The 24,358-nt window shown below is 36.2% G+C and overlaps 1 protein-coding gene across 2 annotated transcripts in view; it reads right to left on the bottom strand.

Moving 5' to 3' along the window:
• Positions 1–762: 762 nt before the first annotated feature.
• LOC131052255 (cysteine and histidine-rich domain-containing protein RAR1) overlaps positions 763–24,358 on the bottom strand; it is a 59,520-nt gene continuing 35,924 nt past the window's right edge. The window contains exons 1-5 of one of the 2 annotated variants that reach the window (XM_057986874.2): positions 22,655–22,737; positions 21,463–21,691; positions 1,653–1,810; positions 1,302–1,525; positions 763–1,159 (exon numbers count right to left, since the gene is read on the bottom strand). In XM_057986874.2, coding sequence (XP_057842857.2) covers positions 1,064–1,159; positions 1,302–1,525; positions 1,653–1,810; positions 21,463–21,691; positions 22,655–22,727 — 780 coding nt within the window. In that variant the 5' untranslated portion in view covers positions 22,728–22,737 and the 3' untranslated portion in view covers positions 763–1,063. Of the gene's footprint in view, positions 1,160–1,301; positions 1,526–1,652; positions 1,811–21,462; positions 21,692–22,654; positions 22,738–24,358 lie in introns of those variants that run through there. The other variant, XM_057986875.2, reaches the window with a different exon arrangement.

Genomic DNA, 24,358 nt, shown 5'->3' with positions numbered 1-24,358 from the left:
AATGATTGTTCAAAGAAGGAAGAAAGGTATTCCTAAATCAGTTTCAGAATCCCATCCCTGAGTTATGAGTGTGCGGATTGCAAATAAGGGGTTAGGCTGAGGCATAGTGTAAGGTGGATTCTTTGTTTTCCAACGGCAACTTGGATGCAGCTGTATTGTAGAGTGGCTTTGTGGGTTTCTATTACTTTACCCTTGTTTAAGATTCCAGGTCCATTCAAACCTATTTTATTAACCTTTTAGTTGTTTGTCTTGGTGTTGGTTAGCTGCCTTTCTGCTGATGTTTCGCTGTAAATGGGTTTTAAAAGCCCAATAACCTATTTGGTATTACTCTTTAATAAAAAACAACACCAAAATCTCTACTCTATACTTACTATAATCAGACATTTCCTTTAAATGTTTGTAACGAGGCTATCCAGGCCATTTGACCTCACAAAATGCATCCAAAAAATATCTGATTAGCAATCTAAGTACACTTGAAACAGACCAGCCATAGAAAAATTCTCCATCATTGGGACAGATTAGTCCAATGTTGTCATTGACATAATATTTCAAGCTGAAAATATTTTTGTATGATGTTATATACATTCCCTCACTGTTTGTTCCAAAATTTTGGAGTAAAACGCAAACAGTGAGCTAATGACTTATCATCGTAAGGAATCAAATGTGAAAACAGCAAAATAGGACAACGAGGAATAGCCTTACATACGAATAAAACAAGATTTAAACTAACTGCTTCCAGAAATTTGTTTTGATTCAAGAGAAGAAAAGTAAAAACTTACATAACCATAAGATGTTCAATTTATCTGAATAACTTGTAAACATAGAATCGACACAGCTAACAAGTTCGTGAAAAATATTTCAGCTAAGAATACAATTAGTCTTCTATTATATATTTTCCAATCATTGTTTGAGATTTATTAACCTTCAAAATTTGACGAGAATATGGCTTGCTTAATCAGTGAGTAAGCTGCCAATGCCACCAGCAAAGTTCCTGGTGCAACATTCTTTTCCTTCTAGAAAGCACGGGGCAGTTCAATATTATTAATAATGGAAGAAAAATGACTTAATTATCTGGATTAGCATTATGCCATCCTTTAGCACAGGGAGGTATGCTCAAGAATTCATCAAACTCCTTTACATGAACATCACAACACTGCCACTGCAAAATTTGAAACAAAGATCTGAGAATATCATCAACAAGTGATTTACACCATAACAACTTGCAGAGCAATAATCCCAATAATTTGGAAAGCATCATAGACTTGACAGATTTAAATTTACTAGTAGAGACATCCACTCACCCCTCTAAGCCTGTCATGGAAAACAGCTGGCCCGGGATGATAATGGCAAGCAGTCTCATGATTATCCCTTTCAATGAAACTCTGTCCACAACCTTTGTTTTTACAAACCTGTGGTTGGTTTAAATCAATTATTTTTGCAGGTTTAGGAGCAGGAGGTTCAGGTTTTGCAGTCTCTGAAGCTGCCAGTTTATAACATTGCGAATTTATATTTCCCACTTGAGAACCTGTGAGGAAAAGCATTGCCACCTCATCAATGATGTGCAAAGAGAAAGCGCATTTCTGAACGAAAAAACATATAGAGCACATTTCTGAATGAAAAAACTATTTAATGAGAGTCGCAGAAGAAAGCACCATGATCAGAACAGAAAAAGCCTTGACGGCATCTTCCACAAGCTTCTTTTGCTGCATCCAAAGCAGCATTCCCAGTAACAGGTGAAACAATGGGCTTGTTTGGGCTTGGTGCTGCTTTAGTCTGAGGTTTCTCTGATGTGTGCTTCCCCTTTTTACATCTGCATCAGCAAGAAGAATAGGTTATTAGGAAAAGTGATTCAAGATTATAATAAACAAATAAAGCAAATACAAGCATAAACTTGTACCATTTTCAGCTTAACAATCAAGAAACTAATTGTAGACTGCCTATGAAGCAATTTACTTTATTTCTACAATGTATAATTTGTATATTACTGGAACTTTACACATTCACATTCCTCAAAGTGAAGCCTGGTAAGTTATTCCTGCTGTCAAAATGTTTATAACTATATAGAAGAAAGACAAAACTTATATGCCCAAACCAAAACTCATTCAAATAATACTCTTGATTATAAGCCATCCAATTGAAGTATGAGCTCCGAAAGGGGAAAAGCCCCTTTCAACAACACAAACATAATTTCATAAACTACTTGATGTGTTTTTTATGCACTACATACACAAAATAAAATACCAAGGTATTCTTATCCCCTCTTGAACAAAATCCTCTCGAATGCAAAGCTATGTGATCATATGAGGTGACTCCAAGGTTCCAAATGTCAGGTCTTGACATATGGATAAGCTCAATGGTTTGATGTGATGTTGCTGGAATCACAGGGGGGACTTACGTTTTGCTTGAACTCCTGCTTGAATGCGGCTAGAACTTGAGATCTAACTGACTTGAAAAAAAGATAAAAAGGATTAAGGGTTTAGAGAAATCTAATCTACTCCTAAGATCAATGATAGCACCGGATCATGCTAGGACGGACACATTCCTTAAACCAAGCTTTGCTTCACCATGTTGCCAACAACTACACAAAACTAATGCAATCTTCCAAGGGAAACAAAAGGTTTTCATATCATGAACGTTCGTTTATCCAAATACCCAATACACTGGCACAACTTGAATAAACAAATCCATGATTGAACTTAGTCCATTTTAATATTTAGGCTAACTGTGCACTGTAATTGAAAATCATCCAACCACAAATAGTATGAACCAAGGAATTATCAACATCCGCACATTACCCCATCACAGTCAATGAACTTCATCTAAGATGTAAATACAACAAGAAACCATGCAATATGTAGAAGAAACAACACATTGCACCATAAATTCAATGAAAAGGATGTTTATTTACAAGCTTGGCAACAATTTCTGCCTTCTCCTCATACTCTACTCTAGCTATCTACTTGCTACCTGCTGCTATCTACTGTCTATTAACTATTAACCCTTACAAATGAGAGAGTGGAGCCTTATATAGTGCTCTCAATACATTTGAATGGCTAGGATCGAATCCATATCAATGGCCAAGAATGAAAGATAGAAACCCTAATTAGGGTTTGTTACACCCATTACATAACATTTAATGCTTGACCAATGATAAAATTACAACAAATAGGACACATGTCCTTATTTGTATGTTGACCAATGTATGATGAGGTTAGGTACATCGAATTTTGTGCCTCCACATGTGGTAGTTATCCTCCTCATTGGATGAGTCAATTGCATTGAATCTAGATGCCCTGACTTGGAATGATGTGATTGCGTTGAAGATGTCTAGGCACCACCTCAGCTATTTGCTCCTTGTAACTCATCACAAGTGTTTGTGATATAGGGCAATATCTCTTGATACTCAACATTTCCAAGCGCCTAACATGATGAGGGTGGGAGATATTCCCAAATTGCATCATTCTCTCTGACTTGATCACCTTCACCTATCCTTCTTTATACTTAGGAATTCACCTTTGTGTGTTTCACCTTGAATCTTGCATTAGACCTGAATTCCTTCACTTGGAGCCTTGTCTTGGATTACTCTCATGTTGTACTGACAACGATTCTTATATTTCTAGAGGAAATTCAAGATAGATGTAAAATTTCTTCCTTGATGTTGATCTCTACAATTGCTAGATTGGGGTGTTCCTTCCTTGACTTGCCATGTCATGAAGTCCTTCCTCGCATGTTGTTCATGAATCATCCATCCGCTTTCTTGGATAGCCTGATCTCTACAATGCTGAAGTTATCTCCCCTGCATTCCACATGCTTGCTTCCTGCATCAGACCTTGATGCTGCTTGCAGCCAGCTCCGTTTCTTGATCACCTGCAACAACAAACAAGATAGCATCAAACACACATGATATAAACAGCTTTTCACATAATTTCCAAGCTTTCTAATCGAATATGCCTTCTAATGGAGTGAAATAATGTTCTGATTTCTAATCTTATGCCTGATTTTGTAATGCCCAAGGGTCTGATCTGATTTGTGTTTCTGATTGTTTACAGGTTTGAGAGGGTTTGTGAGATACTTCAAGATTGACTTTCCTTATGTTTCAGGTCTGATCTTTGATTTCTGACTCCTTCAAGGTGATTTTCATAGGCCGTGGATCTTGATGTGCCAGGGAAGACTTCTTCAAGATGGTCAGGCCTTTTGATGGAAAGTGGAACTTTGCAAAGAAATCCAGGCTTTTGAGGGGGAAATCGCCAAGACGGCCAAACTTTTGGGTGTCAACTGGAAGTTGCTCATGATGGCCGGACTTTTGAGGGGCAATTGGAAGTCCATGGATTTGGGCATGTAGTGAAAGTAGTGAAGAAAGGTTTCAAGTCATGAATTTCCTCACTATTACTGATTGTCTTAATCACCTTCATCGCCTTCATCAAACTTAGCCATCTTCCTGATCTTCAAGTTAAAGATGTGAATGAGCAATGTTTCTTCGTTTTCTCCTTCATCAACCTTGCTGCCCTTCACCAAGACTGCCATGGATTTCATCAAGTGAGGGAATTTCTTCAAGAAAGTCCGGGTTTTTGGAGGTAAATTGGAAATGTGCAAGGTAGGCCAGGGTTTTTGGGTTGTACTAAAAATGAAAGGAGATGACCGGAGATTTGAGGACCAAGTGGAAGTGATGTGAAGCTGGTCGGGCTTTTGAGGGCCAAGTGGAAGTAGTGTGAAGCTGGCCAAGCTTTTGAGGGCCAAGTGGAAGTGATGTGAAGCTGGCCAAGCCGGGCTTTTGAGGGCCAAGTGGAAGTAGTGGAATCCACTGCCATTTTCCCTCATTATTAATATCTCCTTACCTCCTTCAAACATTCGAATCATTCTTATCTTTTTTCACCAAGGCATTTTCAACACTCAATAGAGGATCAAGATAGCATCATAGCCTTTAAGTCCTTCAAACATTCAACCTCTCCAAGGCGTGGATCTTAGCAAGTGAGGGAGTAGTGCATCCTAACAGGGATTTTTGACATGTGAGGGAAGTGTAACTTCTCCAAGGTAGGCCGTGGATTTCAAGGTGAAGTGGAAGTGGAAGGATGGAAGACCGGGGATGTGAACATGAAGTAGAAGTTGATGAGGCAGGCCGGACTTTTAGGCATGAAGTGGAAGTGAGCTCATGATGGCTGGTCTTTTGACCAGCAAGTGGAAGTCCTCCAAAGATGGTCGTGGATTTCAAGGGTAAGTAGAAGTGAGTATAACTTCTCCAAATCGTTGATCTCATTAATCACCCTCATCCCTTCATCAACCTTTGCCATTTGTTTTATCAAGTATCACGATGTTCTTCACTTTCAAAGCTAAATGTGTTCATTGCCAAATTCAAAAGAAAATCAATCATGGCCGTGGATTTGGGCGTGAAGTGGAAGAGTTCCTCTTTATTCAATTTTGCTGATTCTAATACTTAGCCAATTTATTTCAAGACTTCCCTATCCTCATTCACTAAGGCAACCTCAACATCATTGAGGCATTTTCATCATCACTTGGGCTTTGATCAATCCTCACCAAACACTTCGTCTCGAATGACTGCTCATCACACTTAATACTCATACCTTGGCTTGACCTGCAAGTTGCACTGTGAAGCATCACCCAATGATCACCTTGACCTCTATCTATCACTTGGCTTGCACCTATCACTTGAGCACCTAGAGCTGAGAAGACCTCAAACTAGTTTGGAGGAAGACTTGACTGCTACTAGACTGCCTGACTTGACCTCTATCTATCACTTGGCTTGCACCTATCACTTGAGCACCTAGAGCTGAGAAGACCTCAAACTAGTTTGGAGGAAGACTTGACTGCTACTAGACTGCCTGACTTGATCACTTCTTGACGATCAAAGGCACTGCATCTCTCACTACCAAAAGATTAATAACTAAGGAAACTACTGCCAAGCTAGACGACTAAGCAAAAGAACTACGCTAGAAAGCAAAAAAAGTGGGGGCCCCATTTGCAATGGGGTGATGTGTGAAAAAGTCACAACACCACATTCAAGTTGACAATTATAACTAAGAGATTACTAACAAAACACAAACATGCTACTTTACAATGATGAGTAAAACATTTTAAAAAACAAAAATACTGACCTGCCATTTTTAGCAATGAGAAATTAGGTTGCCATGAGCTCTCCAGCTCAAATGAGGTATAATCAGCTATTACACCAAGTCCACTGGAGAAGGGGGTAGACAAACAGAGAGACCTATTTTTGGAATGGATGAGGCTTCCTTGATTCTCAGAAGATGGCACAAGAAACATCCATTAAATAAACCACAAAAAACTGCAAAAATGTGCATTATACCATCTAATAACCATACAGAAATTTTAGTATTAGATTTTTTTCTATATTTTTGTTTGTGTAGGCAAATATAATAAATATGAATTTGTACTAACTGAAATTGTTCACCATTTGTTATGATGGAATAAAATATATATAGATTATTCCATGGACTCTTCTTCCACCAAATTTTGATGACCTAAGTCTTCAGCCATTAATATAAATAAGAATGGATTACCCTGTTTAAACCTTTACATGAAAACGGCTCTCTGCTGTGGATCATAGCTAAACAGGAAGACTGCATACTTATTACAGCCAATTTGTGGAAAGCTCGAACACAGAAAGCTTGTGCAATAAATATCCATTTAACACAGTTGAATACCTTGGTTATATTGAGTTTGATGAGCACTATAGGCCTTGAAATTCTATGCCATCAGCACACTATTAAAAGTTGGCAGCAATTAATAACACCGGCTTAAAAGAGGGAAACAATGACGATTGAAGGAGGCTGCAATCAACTGAAAATGATCAAGGATATAACTTTAAATGCCAAATTGCATAAAAATATTGCCAATAAGGATCATTAGCACCTGCTTTTGGTCTCCTCAAAATTGAAACTGGACGGGCAACAATCATCTTTTTGAGATTTCATTTGGATCTCCAAGATTCCTGAATCATGGAGTGAAGACCCAATCTAAGAATATGCCAAAACTTCTGGACAGTTTGTACTGGTGAGCCATCATCCAAAAGACACTTGTCAATCTATAAGGTCTATGAGGAGACTTGAAGATGCAACTACTCCGTTGAGATCGAAACCATCAAAGCAGAGTTTGGCTATCTATATTTAGTATTGGGATGTCATCTAACATCTTTTTCATGCACAGAAATCCACTTCTTGGCAATTGGTGAAAGCAATCTGCATCTATAAAGAATTAGTTTTAGAATTATACTTTATCCTTTTCCAGCATTTGCCTTTTTACAAAATTTGACCAAATACAATTGCTAATGAGGTTTTCTTAAATATTCACTACACCTCAACATCCATCCAACAACACTAGAATAGATATTTTGAAGCCATACTTTTCACCTTTGATATAGAAAAGAGAAGAGTCAATGCATTGTTACAAAAATCTGTGATGTCCCAATGCTAAGATACAAGAAACACAATTAAAAATTTAAAACTTCATCTACTATTTTCTAGAGCTAGCAAGCCACTTACCTGGCACATATTAGACTTCCATGACTCTTTGTACAAAATATGGAGTTCATAGTGCTCCCTAGGGACGCATTCCCTACAATTTTTGCCCATCCCTTGCATTTTGGAGATGTGGAGACACATAGGAAACGTTCCCTCCATACCTCATGTAGAAAACAAAGGAAACATCTCGGGGATGCCTTTATTTTGCTAGGGGACGGCTAGCTATCCCCAAGAAGGCCAAGGGATGTCCAAGTGTCCCCCAACCATCCTTGTGTTGGTGTTGGAAATAAGCCACACCCGGACCGACGATGGACTAGTCCAACAGGGGCCAGTAGCTCAGTGGTAGAGCACTCCAGCAGCGTATGGAAGGTCCTAGGTTCGAGCCCTAGCTGGTCCATGTCTCAACATGGTATCAGAGCCAAGTCCAGGCTAGGAGCCCCAAGCACACGAGAGGTGTGGCTTAAGGGGGGCTGTTGGTGTTGGAAATAAGCCACACCCAGACCAACGATGGACTGGTCCAAGAGGGGCCAGTAGCTCAGTGGTAGAGCACTCCAGCAACGTATGGAAGGTCCTAGGTTCAAGTCCTAGCTGGTCCATGTCTCAACACCTCGGGATGGCTAGCCATCCCCTATGGCCCAACCATTTCAAATGCATGTTTAAAAATTAAAAAATCTATTAATTAAAAAAAGGGATGCCTGAAACTATGTGGTCAAAAATTGAAACATCTAGTTACCTCGCATGATCACACTTAGATTGGAAGCTCCTTGATGTATGGTAAGACTAAAAAGAATCCCAAATGCATATTGTGACATGAGAGATAAATTAATCAACAAAAGCCTCTTTGGCTGACCAAAATGGCCCCTACAATCTGCCATGTAAGATAGAGGGGAACGTATGAATATCTCAAGCCAATCTTCTCAATCTTATATTGTGTCTCCAACAGACCCTCCTCTACATCATCATCTTGTATATCCATCACAAACTTCTACAAATCAAATTTGATTTCTTACCATGATTAATGAAATTATTTACATGGCCCTTTTTTGTAGCTTAGAATTTGGGGTGGTCGAGGGCAATACCTACTCCCATATCAAAACTAGGGCAGAGAAATTGATGCAGGCAACAATGGTTTCTAACCCAGTGATATGAGCCACCTTGTGGACATTAGAGCGCATTATGTATTGTTTATAATTTCTCTCAATAGTAGATAGGCAATCTCTATGATCCATTTGCCACTCTTATAGGGCTGCCTTGTTGGGAAATTTTCAATCCATATCCAATGAATTAACATTACATATTTGTTCTCATACTAGGCTTGGACTACTACAATATGAATGACAATAAAATAATTTGACAATCTAATCTTTCCACTTGAAGACCAGCCTCAAAAACCATGTATGATTGAAGAATTGTGTCCCACGTTAAGTTCTTCAATCCCATCAATAGCCACCCAAAGGTGGCATACCATAAGCTGGCGTGGGAGGCATTTCCATTCCACTCATACTTGGTTGAAAGAAACCTCCCATGCCAGGCATTGGAGGTGCTAGCAAAGAAAAGGGGAAGAAGTTGAGCATACATATTTTGTAAACAAAATAGGCACATATTTATTTATGCAGGAGATTTAAAATGTTTATTAAAGAGAAACTTAAAATATTCATAGAATCATCAGAGTATATCAAGAACCTGAAGTAGGTATGGAAACACAAAGTCAATCATGTTATTCATCCAGGCAAAATGGAAATTTGTAGGAAAATATGAAATTAAGTAACCTTAATGTGGAATTACCATGATTAGATCAATCTTTTTTATGATGCTAAAAATCAGCCAACATAATGTGCTTAACAAACAATAACAGCAATAAATAACAGCAACTAATAACAGCAATATATAAAAGATAACAACACCATAAAATAGCAGCAAAGAGGCAAAAATGAACAACATAAAATCATCATGAAACGAAATTCATGTCAAGAAAGACTTGCGGGAAAAAACTCCACCATATCTTTAAAACAAGATTACAATTTGTCCCACACTTCCATTCTCCTCTTTGCCTCCAATATGGCAGCACTCGTGTACTTGTGAACAACTGCTCTGTGCTCCAACCTGTTCCTTATTAGGTTCTTCTACCTACAATATAACTCTACTTTCAACTATTCCACACATTTTCCAGATCTAAGGAGCTGAATTAATAGAGTTGTAAAGAGGTATTATTCACTAAACTTGGTTTCCAAAGATGACTCAATCATTCCAAACATCCCATCCTTTGATTTGTCTCCTACGAATGTGTAAGGACACAAGGTTTGGCTCCAAAAACTTTCCCTCCAACCTAGGCGCCCAAACTTGGAAATGAAACATCGCATGAAATGCCACAGACGAAGGAATATAAAGAAACAATTGTTGCCTGTTTTAAAATACACACTTGGAGAAGCCCAAGAGTCAACTTTTTGTCCTCTTTACTTGTCTTTTACCATCCCATTCTAGGCATTCACATTTGGGAAAAAATCAATTAAATATTTATGTGCACAAGTCACCTTTACCACTACTAGTGGAAGCCTTCATCTCTTGTGAATGTTATTAAAAGCATTGAGGATAAAAATATTACAAATAATTTTCTCAATACACCTTAAGTTCCTAGGGATACTTTCCAAGGATGTTGGAACCATACAATATGGCATAGGATTTACAAGGTAGATGGCACCTTAATCCTAACATGCCTTAGCATCATTCTATTTTCGTCCCCACAATCGTCCTCATCCACCATCTTTTTCATCTTGGCATTCCACAATAAAGGTCCAAAGCCCTCAACTTTGCTTTTTATATTTCACAAAAAAAGCATTTTCCATGCTCAAAAGCTTGCATCATTGTATATACTTCAATTTGTTTTTTTTTGCACAAGACTAGCCTATTGTCTCTGTCATTTAGGAATCAATACATGGCATCAATCCACCTCATTGATGTTGATGATATTTCAATAGGAGATCACTTATCACCTATAGACATCACTAGAATCATAGATTACAAACTTGGTGAGTACTTGTGAGTGAAAACCTAATACAAGAAATTTGTGATTGAACAAGAATAGGATTACCTCTATGAGAGTGGAAAAGCTTGTGGCTATACATGGTGGCTTGTTCCTTCCTATGATGTATGAAATCTCAATTCAAGTGTATTGTCATGTTAAGGTTCTATAATATCTATAATAAATGCTTTATCAATGTTATCATATGAATATTTGAATTTTTTTTAAAGTTCCTTATTGTTTTAATAGTTGTCCCTATCGTCCCTTAAAAATGGCCAAAAGTAATCCCATACAGAAACACATCCCCTCGTCCCCTACCGCCCCCATCCCAGAAACTTGGGGGAGCATAAGAAATTCAAGATAGACTCATGTAATGAGATTTATACCATTATAAATCATGTCTCAACTTTCAAGAGCCTTCTACTAGTACATAACATGACCATAGAAATAAAATTAAGTTGCCTATGAAATGCTAATCTCATGATGACTTGCCTGAAATGTTGAGAAATAAATAGGTCCAATACCAAAGATTGTGAAAATCAATCTCTATCCAATAAACTAATCAAAGGATGAGATTCAACGCTTGGATAACAGCAACATGAAAATCTGAAACTCATATGCAAATCTGAAAATTAATTTGCCTTAATTGTGGAAAACCCATGATTAGATCCTCCTCCTTTATGATGCCAAAAATAAGCCTATTAACCATTCTTAATAAACCTATCTTTTGTGAACTTATAGAAGCAATTAATGATTAACATCAACATAAGATAGCATCAATAAAGCATAAATCAATAACATAACACACGATTTACGTTGAGAAACCCTTGCGGGAAAAAACTCCACCAAGAAGAGAGGACAAGCTTGTATTAACAACAAAAAAAGTGCTTACAATACAATCACTTCCATTCTCCTCTTTGCCTCCACCATAGCAACACCTATGCACATGTGAATCACCTCCTTATGCCTCTGATCCGTCCTTCATTATTGTAGAGAAATCTACATTCAACTGTTCTTAATTCTACACCCAAAAGGTTGTATTTATAGAATGACAAGAGCTCCAAAATCACCAATAAAGGTTCCCAAAGAAGACTCTTCATTCCTCGTGACCAGAACCCTTGGAATGCCTCCACAGAACTCAAAAATACATCGGTTTAGCTTCCAATACCTTCCCTCGGACATGGACACCTATACTTGCCAGATAAATATTATATCAAATATAATAAATGACCGGAAACCAAGAGACGCCCGTTGCTTCTTCCATGCTCCCACTTGGAGAAGCCCATAGGTCACTCTTTTTCCACTTTCTTAAGTCATTGAATATCTTATTCTAGACATTCATATGTGGGGAAAACAATATTAAATAATTGTGTTCACAACACACTTTAACCACTGCTAGTAGAACCCATCACCCCTTATGAATGTATTACAAATAATGGCGAGAAATAAATATTACAAATTATTTTCCCAATATATCCCATGTGCTTTAGGACACTTTCCAAGGATGTTGGAACCATGTCATACGACAAGGTAGATGGCCACCTTAATCCTAACATTCTCCCACTTGACATCATACATCCATAGGAATCACAAACAAGGGAAAACCATCCCTTAGCCATCCATGTATCATTTCAATCTTTGCCATGCTCCAACAAGACAACAGCAAAAGCAACCATGATAACCACCATCAAGCAAATAAAAAACTCCTCACATCCTCAAACATGCCACATATGGAAGAAAAAGGAACATGCCAAGGTAAACCTTGTCAACTTTCAATAAAACCTGCAATCTCTATATGAACATAAGCATTAGATTCAAATGATAACAAAGGCTTTGAGTAATTGCCTTACTCATACCACTTGGAATAGTAACCACAACAAATTGCAATTCATCCAAGCCAACCATACCTCAAACCAACATATACCAACATAGATAAAACTTCATGCCATCAACATATCAACTCTAAATCTGCAATCAAGACACTATATATCCAACCTCCTAGCTCAAAGCAACATATGCACAAACGACCACAGACAAGGCCAACTAACAAAATCTACATCACCATTGAAACAATCTCGTGGATAAAGACAGTCCACATCCGAGTCATCCCACTGCAAGAAAATGGGTCCATAACCTACATAACTCGTGGATCCAAATCTAATGAAACATGCAAAATCATCATCACATCAGTAATCAACAAACCAAGATATCACAAAGGATAATCAAACATATATCTAGAAACTCCCACTACATGAGTAATGTCAAATCTAAAAAAAAGATCAAAGTATATCAAGTCTATCTATAGTACTCCTCGTAGAGGATGTAGCTTAACTCCTCTATAACATAGTGTCAAGGAAACATACATTGATCCGCAAATCCTGCAAACAAATCTACTGCAATAACTCTCTCACCATTAGTCTCCATAGCTCTCCCAAGTTCTTCACACTCAACCATGTGTATACAAACATCCAGGAAGAAAAACAAGACCAAAGAAAGAACTTGCAAATCAAACCATATCCTTGTCTCACATTAACATGTACCAAGCGTGTAATGTAAGATCTCCTTCATCATTCCCAAACTGAAAGGATATCAACATCTAACATTCAATCAAATTAAAAATGGTAGCAATAGATACAAATCTCTCATACCAAAGGTAGATCAAACAAACCGTCCATTCTCACAACAAAGGAAATAATGCCCAAAGTCACAAACCATTTCCTGTAACTCTCCAAATAAGTCCTCAAAACCATATCCATAGCTTAAGACCAACAACAAGGAGAAAAACGGAAATCCATAAATCCATGCATCTTCTTTTTAACAAGCCCTTGAAACTTCTATATTCAAGACTTATTCACATGAGAAAACAAGATACAAAATAAAGAATGCATCTAATAACTAGGCGAGCAATACCTCTCAGATCATTCACCTGCTGAGTAGACCAAGAGTGGGAAACAAAATTGTCAAGTGCTCACGACATCAAGCAATAAAGCTTATAATAAATGACAATCTTCTCTTCAAGTCCATAATGGATTCACATCCATAACCAAGTGTAGGCTCCTCCGTTTTTCTATTGAAATCCTCATCAAAGAGTAACCATCTCAACACAAGATCCCAAAAACATGAGATCTCATAGCCTCACCCAAGTCTCTCTAGTCTCCATGAGCATATACCAATCAATCCATGCTAACTTCAAATGCGATCCTGCAAAATCATGAAGCTCCAAACAAATGATTAATACTTAAAACCAAAGAAAAATAATACCTCACCAAAGACTCAAGAGTCCTCCATGGCACGAAGATGTCTACATAAACATCCATCATCAAATGATGAATCCACATAGTTGTCAAAACTCCCACTACACCGTGTAACCAAGCTCTCTAAGCATCATGACAACCCCTACAAATTTTTGCCTAAAATGTGTTATTTTTCTCTCCAAGGCACATTTTACGAGGTACAAAACTCACATTTGTTAGTGTCAAATCATTGGGGGGTGTCTTTGCCATCATTGTCCAAGTTTTGGTGAATTTTGGTCTTCCTTTTCCTAGCTTTTTGTGCAATTTCGGGTTTCAGAGCAGTCACTGAAGGTGGGAAATTTTCCTTTGATTGCAAGTTTTATTTTCTCTTGTTTTAGTGTTGTAGGGAAATTTTAAAACAATTACAAGTGCACTTTATTTAAAACTTGTCACTTGTAACTTACTTTTTATTTCCCCCTTGCTATTTATGTCTTTTAAGTCATTGTAGGAACTTTTTGGACAAATTGCAAGTGAATTTAAAATTATAAGTTTAATATAAACTTGTAATTTCTTTTAAAAGTTCCTACTTAAGTGATTTTAAGTTGTAATAGGGATTTTATTTCCCTATTACAAGTTTTTATGTGTTGCTTTTAGTTGTAATAGAGATTTTATTTCCCTATTACAAGTTTTTTTGAGTTTTTTTAAGTCTTATTACAAGTTTTTTTGAGTTTTTTTAAGTCTTATGTTTTATTTTTACTTGTAATGGGAATTTTTTTTCCCTATTACAAGTTTTTAAGTTTTTATTTCTTTTAAGTTGTATTTTTTTTAAAACTTGTAATGGGGATTTTATTTCCCTATTACAAGTTGTTTTGCTCTTTCTTTTTGTCATTTCTTCCCTAAAACCCAAATTTGCCCAAGTGAAGTAATTAAAACTTGTAAAGGGGTTTTAAAAACCCGATTGCATCTTTGTAGGGCACATTTTGCTTGTGGTTGGAGATGAAGAACCCGATCTGCACATTTGCTCCCACAAATCCATTTTTTGTGGCTTTCTTCCCCAAAATCTGTCCAACATTCATGCAAAATAGTTGGGAATCAATGATTGGTTGCCACGTTTTTCACCAAAAACGGATTGGGCAAACACATAAGGCGTTTTGGAAGACGTTTTTTGCTGGTCCTTTCCGCATTTTGGGTGCTCCTTTTTCCGCCATTGTTGCCACGTTTTGTATCCAATATTAATGCAAAGTGTTTGGCATCAAACATGAGTCTTCTTTCCATGTCGTTTTTGAAGGAAGAGGTTGAATCAAAATCTGTTTTTGGCTGCCAAGGGTTTTCAGCATGTCTATTTATGGAGCATTTCAGTTCTTCCCAAGCTCATTTGTTTTGGTCTAGGGCCTTTGACCAAGCAAGGATTCGGATTTCTAATTGATCTTCCCAAATGGATAAGTTCTTTGAATGCAATTTGTAAATGTGAAAGATTTTCCCCTCTTTCATTTTTACCGATTCATTTGATTTCGGGTTTTACAAATCTGATTGCAAACAAAAGTTTTTCCCATTTTCCAAGTTTGCCATTACCAGTTGGTATCATCCTTTCCATTTTCCCCTCATGTCAAAACCCATTTCATCCACTCATTTCACCTTCATTCATTTTTCCCACTTAAAGTCTACTTGCAGTCGGAATTTTAAAACCTGATTGCAGTTGTGTCTTCACTTGTAGACAACCATCCAGAACCCGAAATTGGTCCAAAATGCACTCAAAAAACACTTAAAAATGAGTTTTAAAGGTCCAATTACAAGTGCAAACTTGTGTTTACCCATTACACATATGAAGTTGCATGTTTGTTCTCCACAATTGCAAGTTAATGCTCTTGTTTTTCCCACACATGTAATGCAGCTTCCAAAGCCCGAAATTCACTTGTGAGCCCATTTTTGCATCAATTTATCCCTTCCCTTGTCAATCCAGTTTGCACACACGGCCTACCAAATCAATGAATTAAGGCATGGGCCTTATTTGGCAAGCAGATTTCAAGATTGGAGGATGATACAAAGAAGAGATACAACAACAATTCATGGATGCAAATTATAGAATGCTTTCAAGACAGAGATGGTCATGACATGAAAAGAGGAAGGCAATCCTTTCCCTCCTGAATGAATGGTACTGCCCCAAGCAAGAAAATAAGATTGAAGTTCGTTGGTGAAAGACATAAAGACTATCAAGGGTGCAAGTTCTTGTTCCGATTCGAGATGTCTTCACCGATCCAAAATGCTTCAAGGTCTAACATCTTGTAGCAGCATGAAGATCATCACAAACAAAGGATGATATAGTTAGAGTTGTGTCTTCGGACACATAGAATAATCTCAATTATGCATTTGTAATTTTGTTTTGACAAATTACATGTAATGTCAAATTTGTAATTGCAAGTGTCACTTTCACTTGCACTTTTGAAAAATGGAATTACATGTAAGGCAACTACAAGTTGAGTTAGATTAGGATTGTAGCTGGAATAAGTCATGGTGGTTGAGAGAATTTCTCATGTTAGTTAGGATCCTCCCACCTTTTTCTCAAGGCTCCTCTCCTATAAATACTTGAAGGGATCTATTGTAATTTTTATATATAGGAATCTTTTGGCAATGCAACAAAATCTTGCCAATTTGTATGTGCACTCTAAGACTTTGAGCTTAGATGTAAATCAGATTGCTTTCAATAAAAGAGGCAAGTTGTGTTGAGACTTTGTGCCAATTCAAGTTGTTATGTGACGACATTTTCTGGAGTTGATTGTGATTTTTGTTCTATTGTTCAAGAGAGATTTAAATTCAATCTTGCAGACTTTGAGTTGCTAATTGTATTTAGAGTTATATGTTTGATTTTCAGATTTGGTCTTGCAGACTTTGAGCTGCTTATCATATTTGAAGCTAGTGTGGAAAGCTCAAGAGGGAAGATAGCTTGTAGACTTTGTGTTGCTTCTATTTTTAAGACTTGTGCATGTAAGGTGAAGTGCATCATGTAGTTAGACTTTGAGCTGCTACATACTGTGCTTGGTTAACAGAAAATCATCTAAAAAGGTTGATAGGAGAATAGATAGTTGAAGACTTTGAGCTTTTTTTATGTTTTCCCGTCCCGGGGAAGTGACGGAGGTCTTTGTGCCTTCATGGAGACTTTGCTTCCCTTTATGTTCCAAAAATTCTACAAAAAGTCTCATTTTTGTATTTGTTGTTATTTATTTCCAATTGCTATTGCTTTTCTGTGAAGAGAAAAGAGTATAGTTTTTCTTGAAAGAGGAAGAAAGTCTGTTGTCCCACCCATATTAGATTAGTTTAGTTTGTAGATAAGGGGAGCCTTCCCTAAATTAGGAGGGTATCATACTCACACACTGTGGCTAAAACCACACTTTTGCACATTCCTCAGGTGTACAAAATTTTCAACCAACAACAACCATCTCCTAATTGAAGATCCTCTATGGCCCCAACATGGTCAAAAAACTCAACCAAGAGCTCCCAAAAGGAAGAGTCAAACCACAATCTCCAAACCAAGAAGATACAACTGCACATCCTTTGTCAATAGAACCAAAGATGCCAAATTCAAACTGCAATTTGAAGGTAAAATCCAAGAGCCGCACATGACACCAACACCTATTGCAAAAGATGATCTGTCTTCTAATCAAAGATTGTCCAAGCCTCACAATACATTGCAACAACAATAGCTTAGAAACAAAGAAGATAGAACATATTATATAACTGCATAAAGCTCCCATTGAAAGTGATATCGAGTTATACATGGCATCATGAATAGCATCATTGCTAAAATTCCACTAAAAGTGAACATAACTTCTCATGCACCATAATCTATTGCTAAAATTCAAATGATCAACCATATCAGGTACTCCAAATAATTTCTAACAGCAATCAACATGCAAATATGCAATAATGGTGACCAACACAACAAAAAGGCCTACCAAACCGAATCCTCATCAAACAACTTACAAGATCAATACATATGCAACATCTCAAAAAGAAATACATAATTAATACTCTGATCTCAAATAACAGAAAGATTCAACCCCACGTTAGTATCATGCATAAAAGAGATAATCAAACATAACATGTGGATTTCCAAGACTAAAACACCAGAATCAATGCTAGATCTATTTTGCCAAAAAAACTCACATAGTAGTAACCATAGATCAATAACAACCTTCCAAGCAATCATGCAAACCTATAACTGTCTCCATCCAGAACACCAGGAATCCAGTCATAACATGGATTTTAGTTAACATGTAAAACTTGCAAAACCATCTTTGTAAATTTGAAATCCATTTAAACATCCAAACATTCACATTATACATGTCATCATAACAATGAAAATTATCAAAGATCTACAAAACCCAATAGCTGAAAACAAGAGATCATTGCAACCCAACAAGAAAGGAAAGATGTCCACAAGTTTAAACCATATGGAACACACCAACTCCACAACTCATAAAGAGGTCAATGGCTTATCTTCCAGTGTTTTCATGTAACCATGGGCTAAAACCATGAATCCAACATAAGCACTCCATTTCGTAGTTCAAATAGTTGGTGCATCTCCATGTGACCAGGATGTCAATACCCATCCAACATGAACTTCTCGCTACACATGACCACAAGGTAAAAGAACAAAACCACCAAACAAATCGATAAATACATATTATCAAACAAGAGCTCCAAGTTACTAAACCATAACCAACTCCATTAAGATCCACAAACATGAGCTTCAAATGCCCAACATAGATCACATTGATAATATCCATGGTTTTCAATCTCACAAATCTGCAAAACAAAGTTAACTCACAAAACATCCATTGCAGCCCCAAAAGCCTTCCAACAACCTTCAATTCCTTCTAAAAGATACCTACAAGCTTTCCAAGCTTAGAAACCAAAAATAGAAGAATATCCAAAACCCATAACCTTCAAATCTAGTACCAAATGTTGGGAAATAAACAGGTTCAATACCAAAGATTGTGAAAATCAATCTCTATCCAATAAACTAATAAAAGAATGAGATTTAAGGCTTGGATAGCAGCAACGTGAAAATTTGAAACTCATATGCAAATCTAAAAATTAAGTTGTCTTAATTGTGGAAAACTCATGATTAGATCCTTTTTCTTTATGATGCCAAAAATCAACCTATTAACCATGCTTAATAAACCTATCTTATGTGAACTTCTAACAGAAAGAACTAATAATTAACACCAACATAAGATAGCAGCAATAAGGCATAAATCAACAACACAACATCCACACATAACATAGGATTTACCTGGAGAAACCCTTGCAGGAAAAAACTCTACCAAGAAGACAGGACAAGCTTGTATCAACAACAATAAAAGTGCTTACAATACAATCACTTCCATTCTCCTCTTTGCCTCCACCATAGCAGCACCTATGCACATGTGAATCACCTCCTTATGCCTCCTATTCGTCCTTCATTCCTGTAGAGAAATCTACATTCAACTGTTCTTCTTAATTCTACAACCAAAAGGCTGTATTTATAGAATGGCAAAAGCTCCAAAACCACCAAAAAAAGGTTCTCAAAGACGACTCTTCATTCCTCACAACCACAACTCTTGCAATGCCTCCACGAAACTCAAGAAGACATCAGTTTAGCTTCCAATACCTTCCCTCTAACATGGACACCTATACTTGCAAGATAAACATTACATTAATATAATAAATGACCAAAAACCAAGAGACGCCTATTGCCTCTTCCATTCTCCCACTTGGAGAAGCCCATAGGTCACTCTTTTTCACTTTCCCAAGTCATTAAATCTTTTTCTAGACATTCATAAGTGGGGGAAACAATATTAAATAATTGTGTTCACAACCCACTTTAACCGCTGCTAGTAGAAACCATCACCCCTAATAAATGCATTACAAATAATGATGAGAAATAAATATTACAAATTATTTATCCAAAACATCCTGAGTGCCTTAGGACACTTTCCAAAGATGTTGGAACCATGTCATAGAATTACAAGGTAGATGGCACCTTAATCCTAACATGACACCTATCTTGACATCTTATTATATAGATATTTTGAACAAATAGTACTACAAATACTCCAACATTGGTTTTTATTTTTTGTTGTCATAAAATTGCAAAATAATGTCCAAGAACCCATGCCTTTTCCCAAATTGATTGTACCCAAAAAGAAAAATTGAGGACTATTTCAGCAAAGTAGACTCATCTCAAAGGCCTAGAGGGCACACCAAATCTCCCAAAGACAGTTTCAAGTAAACTCTTTTTCAAAACAAGTTATTTTTATATACCACATGTAAAACATTAGGTGATTGACAGTTGTTTATTGCCTTCTCTTGGCTTAGTACAGATGATATGGGTTTTCCTTTTAAGGATATTTGGAGATGACATTTTTGTGCAACTTATTAATATATTTGACATTATTATCTAATAAACACACTGGACCTATTTCTTTGATTATTTCTTTTGCCTTTTGAAGGTTTCTGCATAAAGCATATTAAAGTCTCATGCTTCCATGCATATTATCACGTAACTTGATATTACATTATTTTTAAATAATAAGTATGATATTCAATTAATCTTCAAATTGGTTCATTTTATCAGTAATGTATTACTGTAAACCACAGATGCTTGAAACCTGATTAGTGTAACATGTTGAATAATTTTTGTAGAACACAACCCTCATTTTTCTACTGCTATATCCGTTATTCAAATGGGAAGTTTTGGGAGATTAGCAGGATCTTTAAGAGGGTAGGAGGGTTCAGAGTTTCTGAGAGAAATCAAGAAGAGGAATTCCAAAGGGAAGTTGGAATGGCAATGGCTTATATACTTGAAATTTGATTTAACAAAGTTGATGCTAGGAGACAGGTTCTTATAGCACAACAATTGATCCTGTTAAAGAGTTTATCTTGGTAGTCTTCTGATAGTTTCAGATAAATTATTCTGTATATCTCTAAATTTAATATTTTCCCCTCCTTATAAGGGTTCACTGAGGCAATTACAATTGCTCTCGTGAGATATTGTCATCAGACAGCTGAGAATACCATGTTAGCTAATTGATTGGTGGGTAGAGCGTGGAAAACTACATAGTGCATCTGAGAACAGAGAATACATGGAAGTGGAAGCATGTAGTGACAATAGACAGATCATTTGGCAGCTATATTCTACAGTGTTTTGGGGACAGCAGTCCAAGGGCCAGAACAGAGAATACATGGAAGTGGAAGCATGTTGTGACAATAGACAGATCATTTGGCAGCTATATTCTACAGTGTTTTGGGGACAGCAGTCCAAGGGCCATTTTTGGTGATGGCAATATATATATAAATATAACATGACAACATTAAAACGATGCTATATGATTCCTGCAGAAACCTGCATGCCAAACACATTCCAAAAAAATTGTTTGTCTTTACTTCTCACACAATACCACAGTGTACCAGACCATGGCCAATGCACCTTAAATCTCTTTTACAATGGACAATAATAAGACTTCGAGTTAAAGTTTGAACAATGAAATCAGAAATTCAAATTATTGCTATTAATGTTAACTGTTTTATAACTTATATGAGTATATCATTAGCTATGAATCTGAATCATGAAATTTTTATTGCTGTTATACTACTCGCACTGCTGTCATGATATATTTAACAGTTGTTTTTAAATATCATGAATGTCTATTTTTTAAATATTAGAAAAGCTTGCCTTGCTGTTGGGGGCATCTGGCTGTTCATGAGATGGTCAAGGGATGTCTCAGATGTCCCCAGCCATCTTGAGGACAGCCTGACATCCCCACCGCATTTCCTATTTCTGCAACACGTTTCAGAAATGTTTTGAAGATTTGAATATTTTTGGGGACGTCCCCTGCCATCCCACCACACCTGAAACATCATTGGGGGCAGGGTCAGTGGTTTGAGGGTCGGGGACACGTCCCCTGTGGAACACAATTTGGCAGGACATAAGTTAAAAGAAGTGACTATCACCAATTAAAATGTAACAAACGAAAATTAACATAATAAGTGATTTGATAATCAAGAAAACAGTCATGAACCATACAACTCCAATTTATACATCATAAAGCAGCATATCTAAAATGTTCCTTTCCGTATGCATTATTCATATGATTATATGACTTAATACTATTTGTTTATAGATAGGCATACTACATTATCTTTCAAAGACACTTACCATAGGCAAGCATAAAAAATGCTATATGTAATGATCACCGGTGGTAATGAACAAAACCTCAATGATGACCAAGGAATGGTGACTCCCAACAATCAACTAGCAATTGCCTATCACTCAAACTGCAGCATATTTTGGGCCTTTTGTAAATTTTGTTTTGAGATATTTTATTAAATCAATCCCTGCCTTGCACACATTAGTTTAAAAAAAAAACTGAAAATCTTAAACCTTATGTATAGCAAAAAAATGAAATGCTTTAGGTTAAAAAAAACTGTAATAGATCAGCGTGTGGTTTAGCTTTAACTGTGATTCCAAAACTAAGTTTAATGGCTATGCTGTGTGATATGCACTTCTGATAACAAGATCTCTAGAAGTAACATCAGATGTATTATACATCAGAAACAAATTAAGTTACAAAACTCAGTACTCAAGTAGACCAACAAACTCAAATTTGGCAATGACTGCCACCTGCAAGTTTTGACCCAGCATGCATTGATTAACTTTGCAACAATTGAAGTTTCTACAAACTTCAAAAAGGCACCCTAGATTTTTACCTGCTTGAATTTACTCAATCTAAACTTTTAAGTTTTATTCGATCAGCTGATGAAAAAGGAGAAGCTAACTCAAGGATTGAATTAGGATGGGGAGGAAATGGAAATCATAAAAAATATAGAACAGCCATAGATGAATATACAATGAAAAAAATCCATACCCTGGTATTGCGAGAAATAAGCTAAAATCATGGCTTCGTTGTTTGCAGCAGCTCCACTCTTTTGTACCATCATGAAACAAGGGCTGCATATATAGAAAAGCATTTAAGATTCAAGAACCATTCATATTTTAAATATATGTCCAGCAATAAGAGACAACACGGCCCAGAATTTTAAGAGCTACAAATAAGAGAACAGCTCTTATCATGAAAGGTCCTTGAATGTGAATTGTAAAATAATTGATTAGTTTAGGTTATTGAAGTTTAGAATGAAAAATGTATGATATATGATCTAAAGAAAAATGTATGATCAAAGCCCATCAATGATCATATACATACAAGGATTGAAACTCCATTTTGCATAAAAAGTTTGATATATTACAGTATAATTAACATTACTAGTGTTAGTGTGCAATTAGCATAGCTCCTTTATGTATAGTGCACATGAAGTGAGTCTGTAAGACCCAAATGCATGTATGATGAAAAAACCATTTTAGAGGAAATAATGGCAATGATTGTCAACTCACCGGCTGTCAGTTGCACAGATTCCCAGATAAACGAGACCAATTCATGTAAACAACAACACCAGCATGTCAGATATTAAGGATAAAAAATTTAAATCACAGTTTAACTTCATACATGATAAAATCTACAAGCAGAAATACTACCTACATTACACTAGAGATATGTCTCTTCTAAACACATCGTGACTGAGCAGAAGATTTTATCATTAACTAAAATATCAGTTCATAATAAAATTTGGAATCAGAAAAGTATATCTGATAAATAATTCTTTAGTACAGAAAATGCATAAAAACATATTATTATCTGGAAAACAAAATAGGACAACGCAATAGTTAAGACAAGCAATCTTGACCAATATACATTAAACCATAGTTGAAAAACTCGGACTCGGCAATGACTCAGCGGACCCAAAAAATTTAAAAACTCAGGACTCGCCAAAAAACTCGCAAAAAAATCAGCAAAGTTATCGAACATTTGAACATATATAATTTTTAAAATTTTTACAATTATATTAACATAAATAAAATTGTTTTTAATATAATAAATATTTATAATGACATTTTTTCCTAATTATTATATTATAATGACTTCATCAAAAACATACATAAATTTCAAAAAAAATAATTAAAAACTATATATTTTCCTATTAAAACATGGTTTTAAATTTTTAAAATTATAAATATGACAATTATTTTTTAAAAGAATGACATTATATAAATTTAAAATATCCAAATCTTTACGATAGAATGACCCTTATTGAATTTGGTAATTCAAAGTGAAACAAATTATTATTTCTGCACTCGGACTCGATAAAAATAGTGACTCAATAAGAATAGAAAACCTAAAGCAGCAACCATTTGCACATTCATGGATTCAAAGGCATGGCTATTTGATGATTCAAGAATCGCAGGGTTCATTTACAATGTTTTTTAGACGTGGGGTTTCAGATTTTGACAGAAATTGTGTAAAAGATCTTCGTAGGGTTTTAGGTTTTGACGAAAATCGAATAGCTATTTATATGGCGATTTTTTTTCCGATTACAAGAAAATAATACTAAAAAACTAAAATGCGAAAATGCTTTTCACCTTATGCGTTTGGCGGGGCAGTGAGTTTTGTCTTTTTTACCCACGCAATTTCACGAGTTTTTCATGAAAAAATCGCCACACGTTTACTGTAAACTCG

The sequence above is a fragment of the Cryptomeria japonica genome, chromosome 1 (assembly GCF_030272615.1).
Source record: "Cryptomeria japonica chromosome 1, Sugi_1.0, whole genome shotgun sequence".
Lineage (NCBI taxonomy): Eukaryota > Viridiplantae > Streptophyta > Pinopsida > Cupressales > Cupressaceae > Cryptomeria > Cryptomeria japonica.
This window is presented reverse-complemented; position numbering and strand designations above follow the sequence as displayed.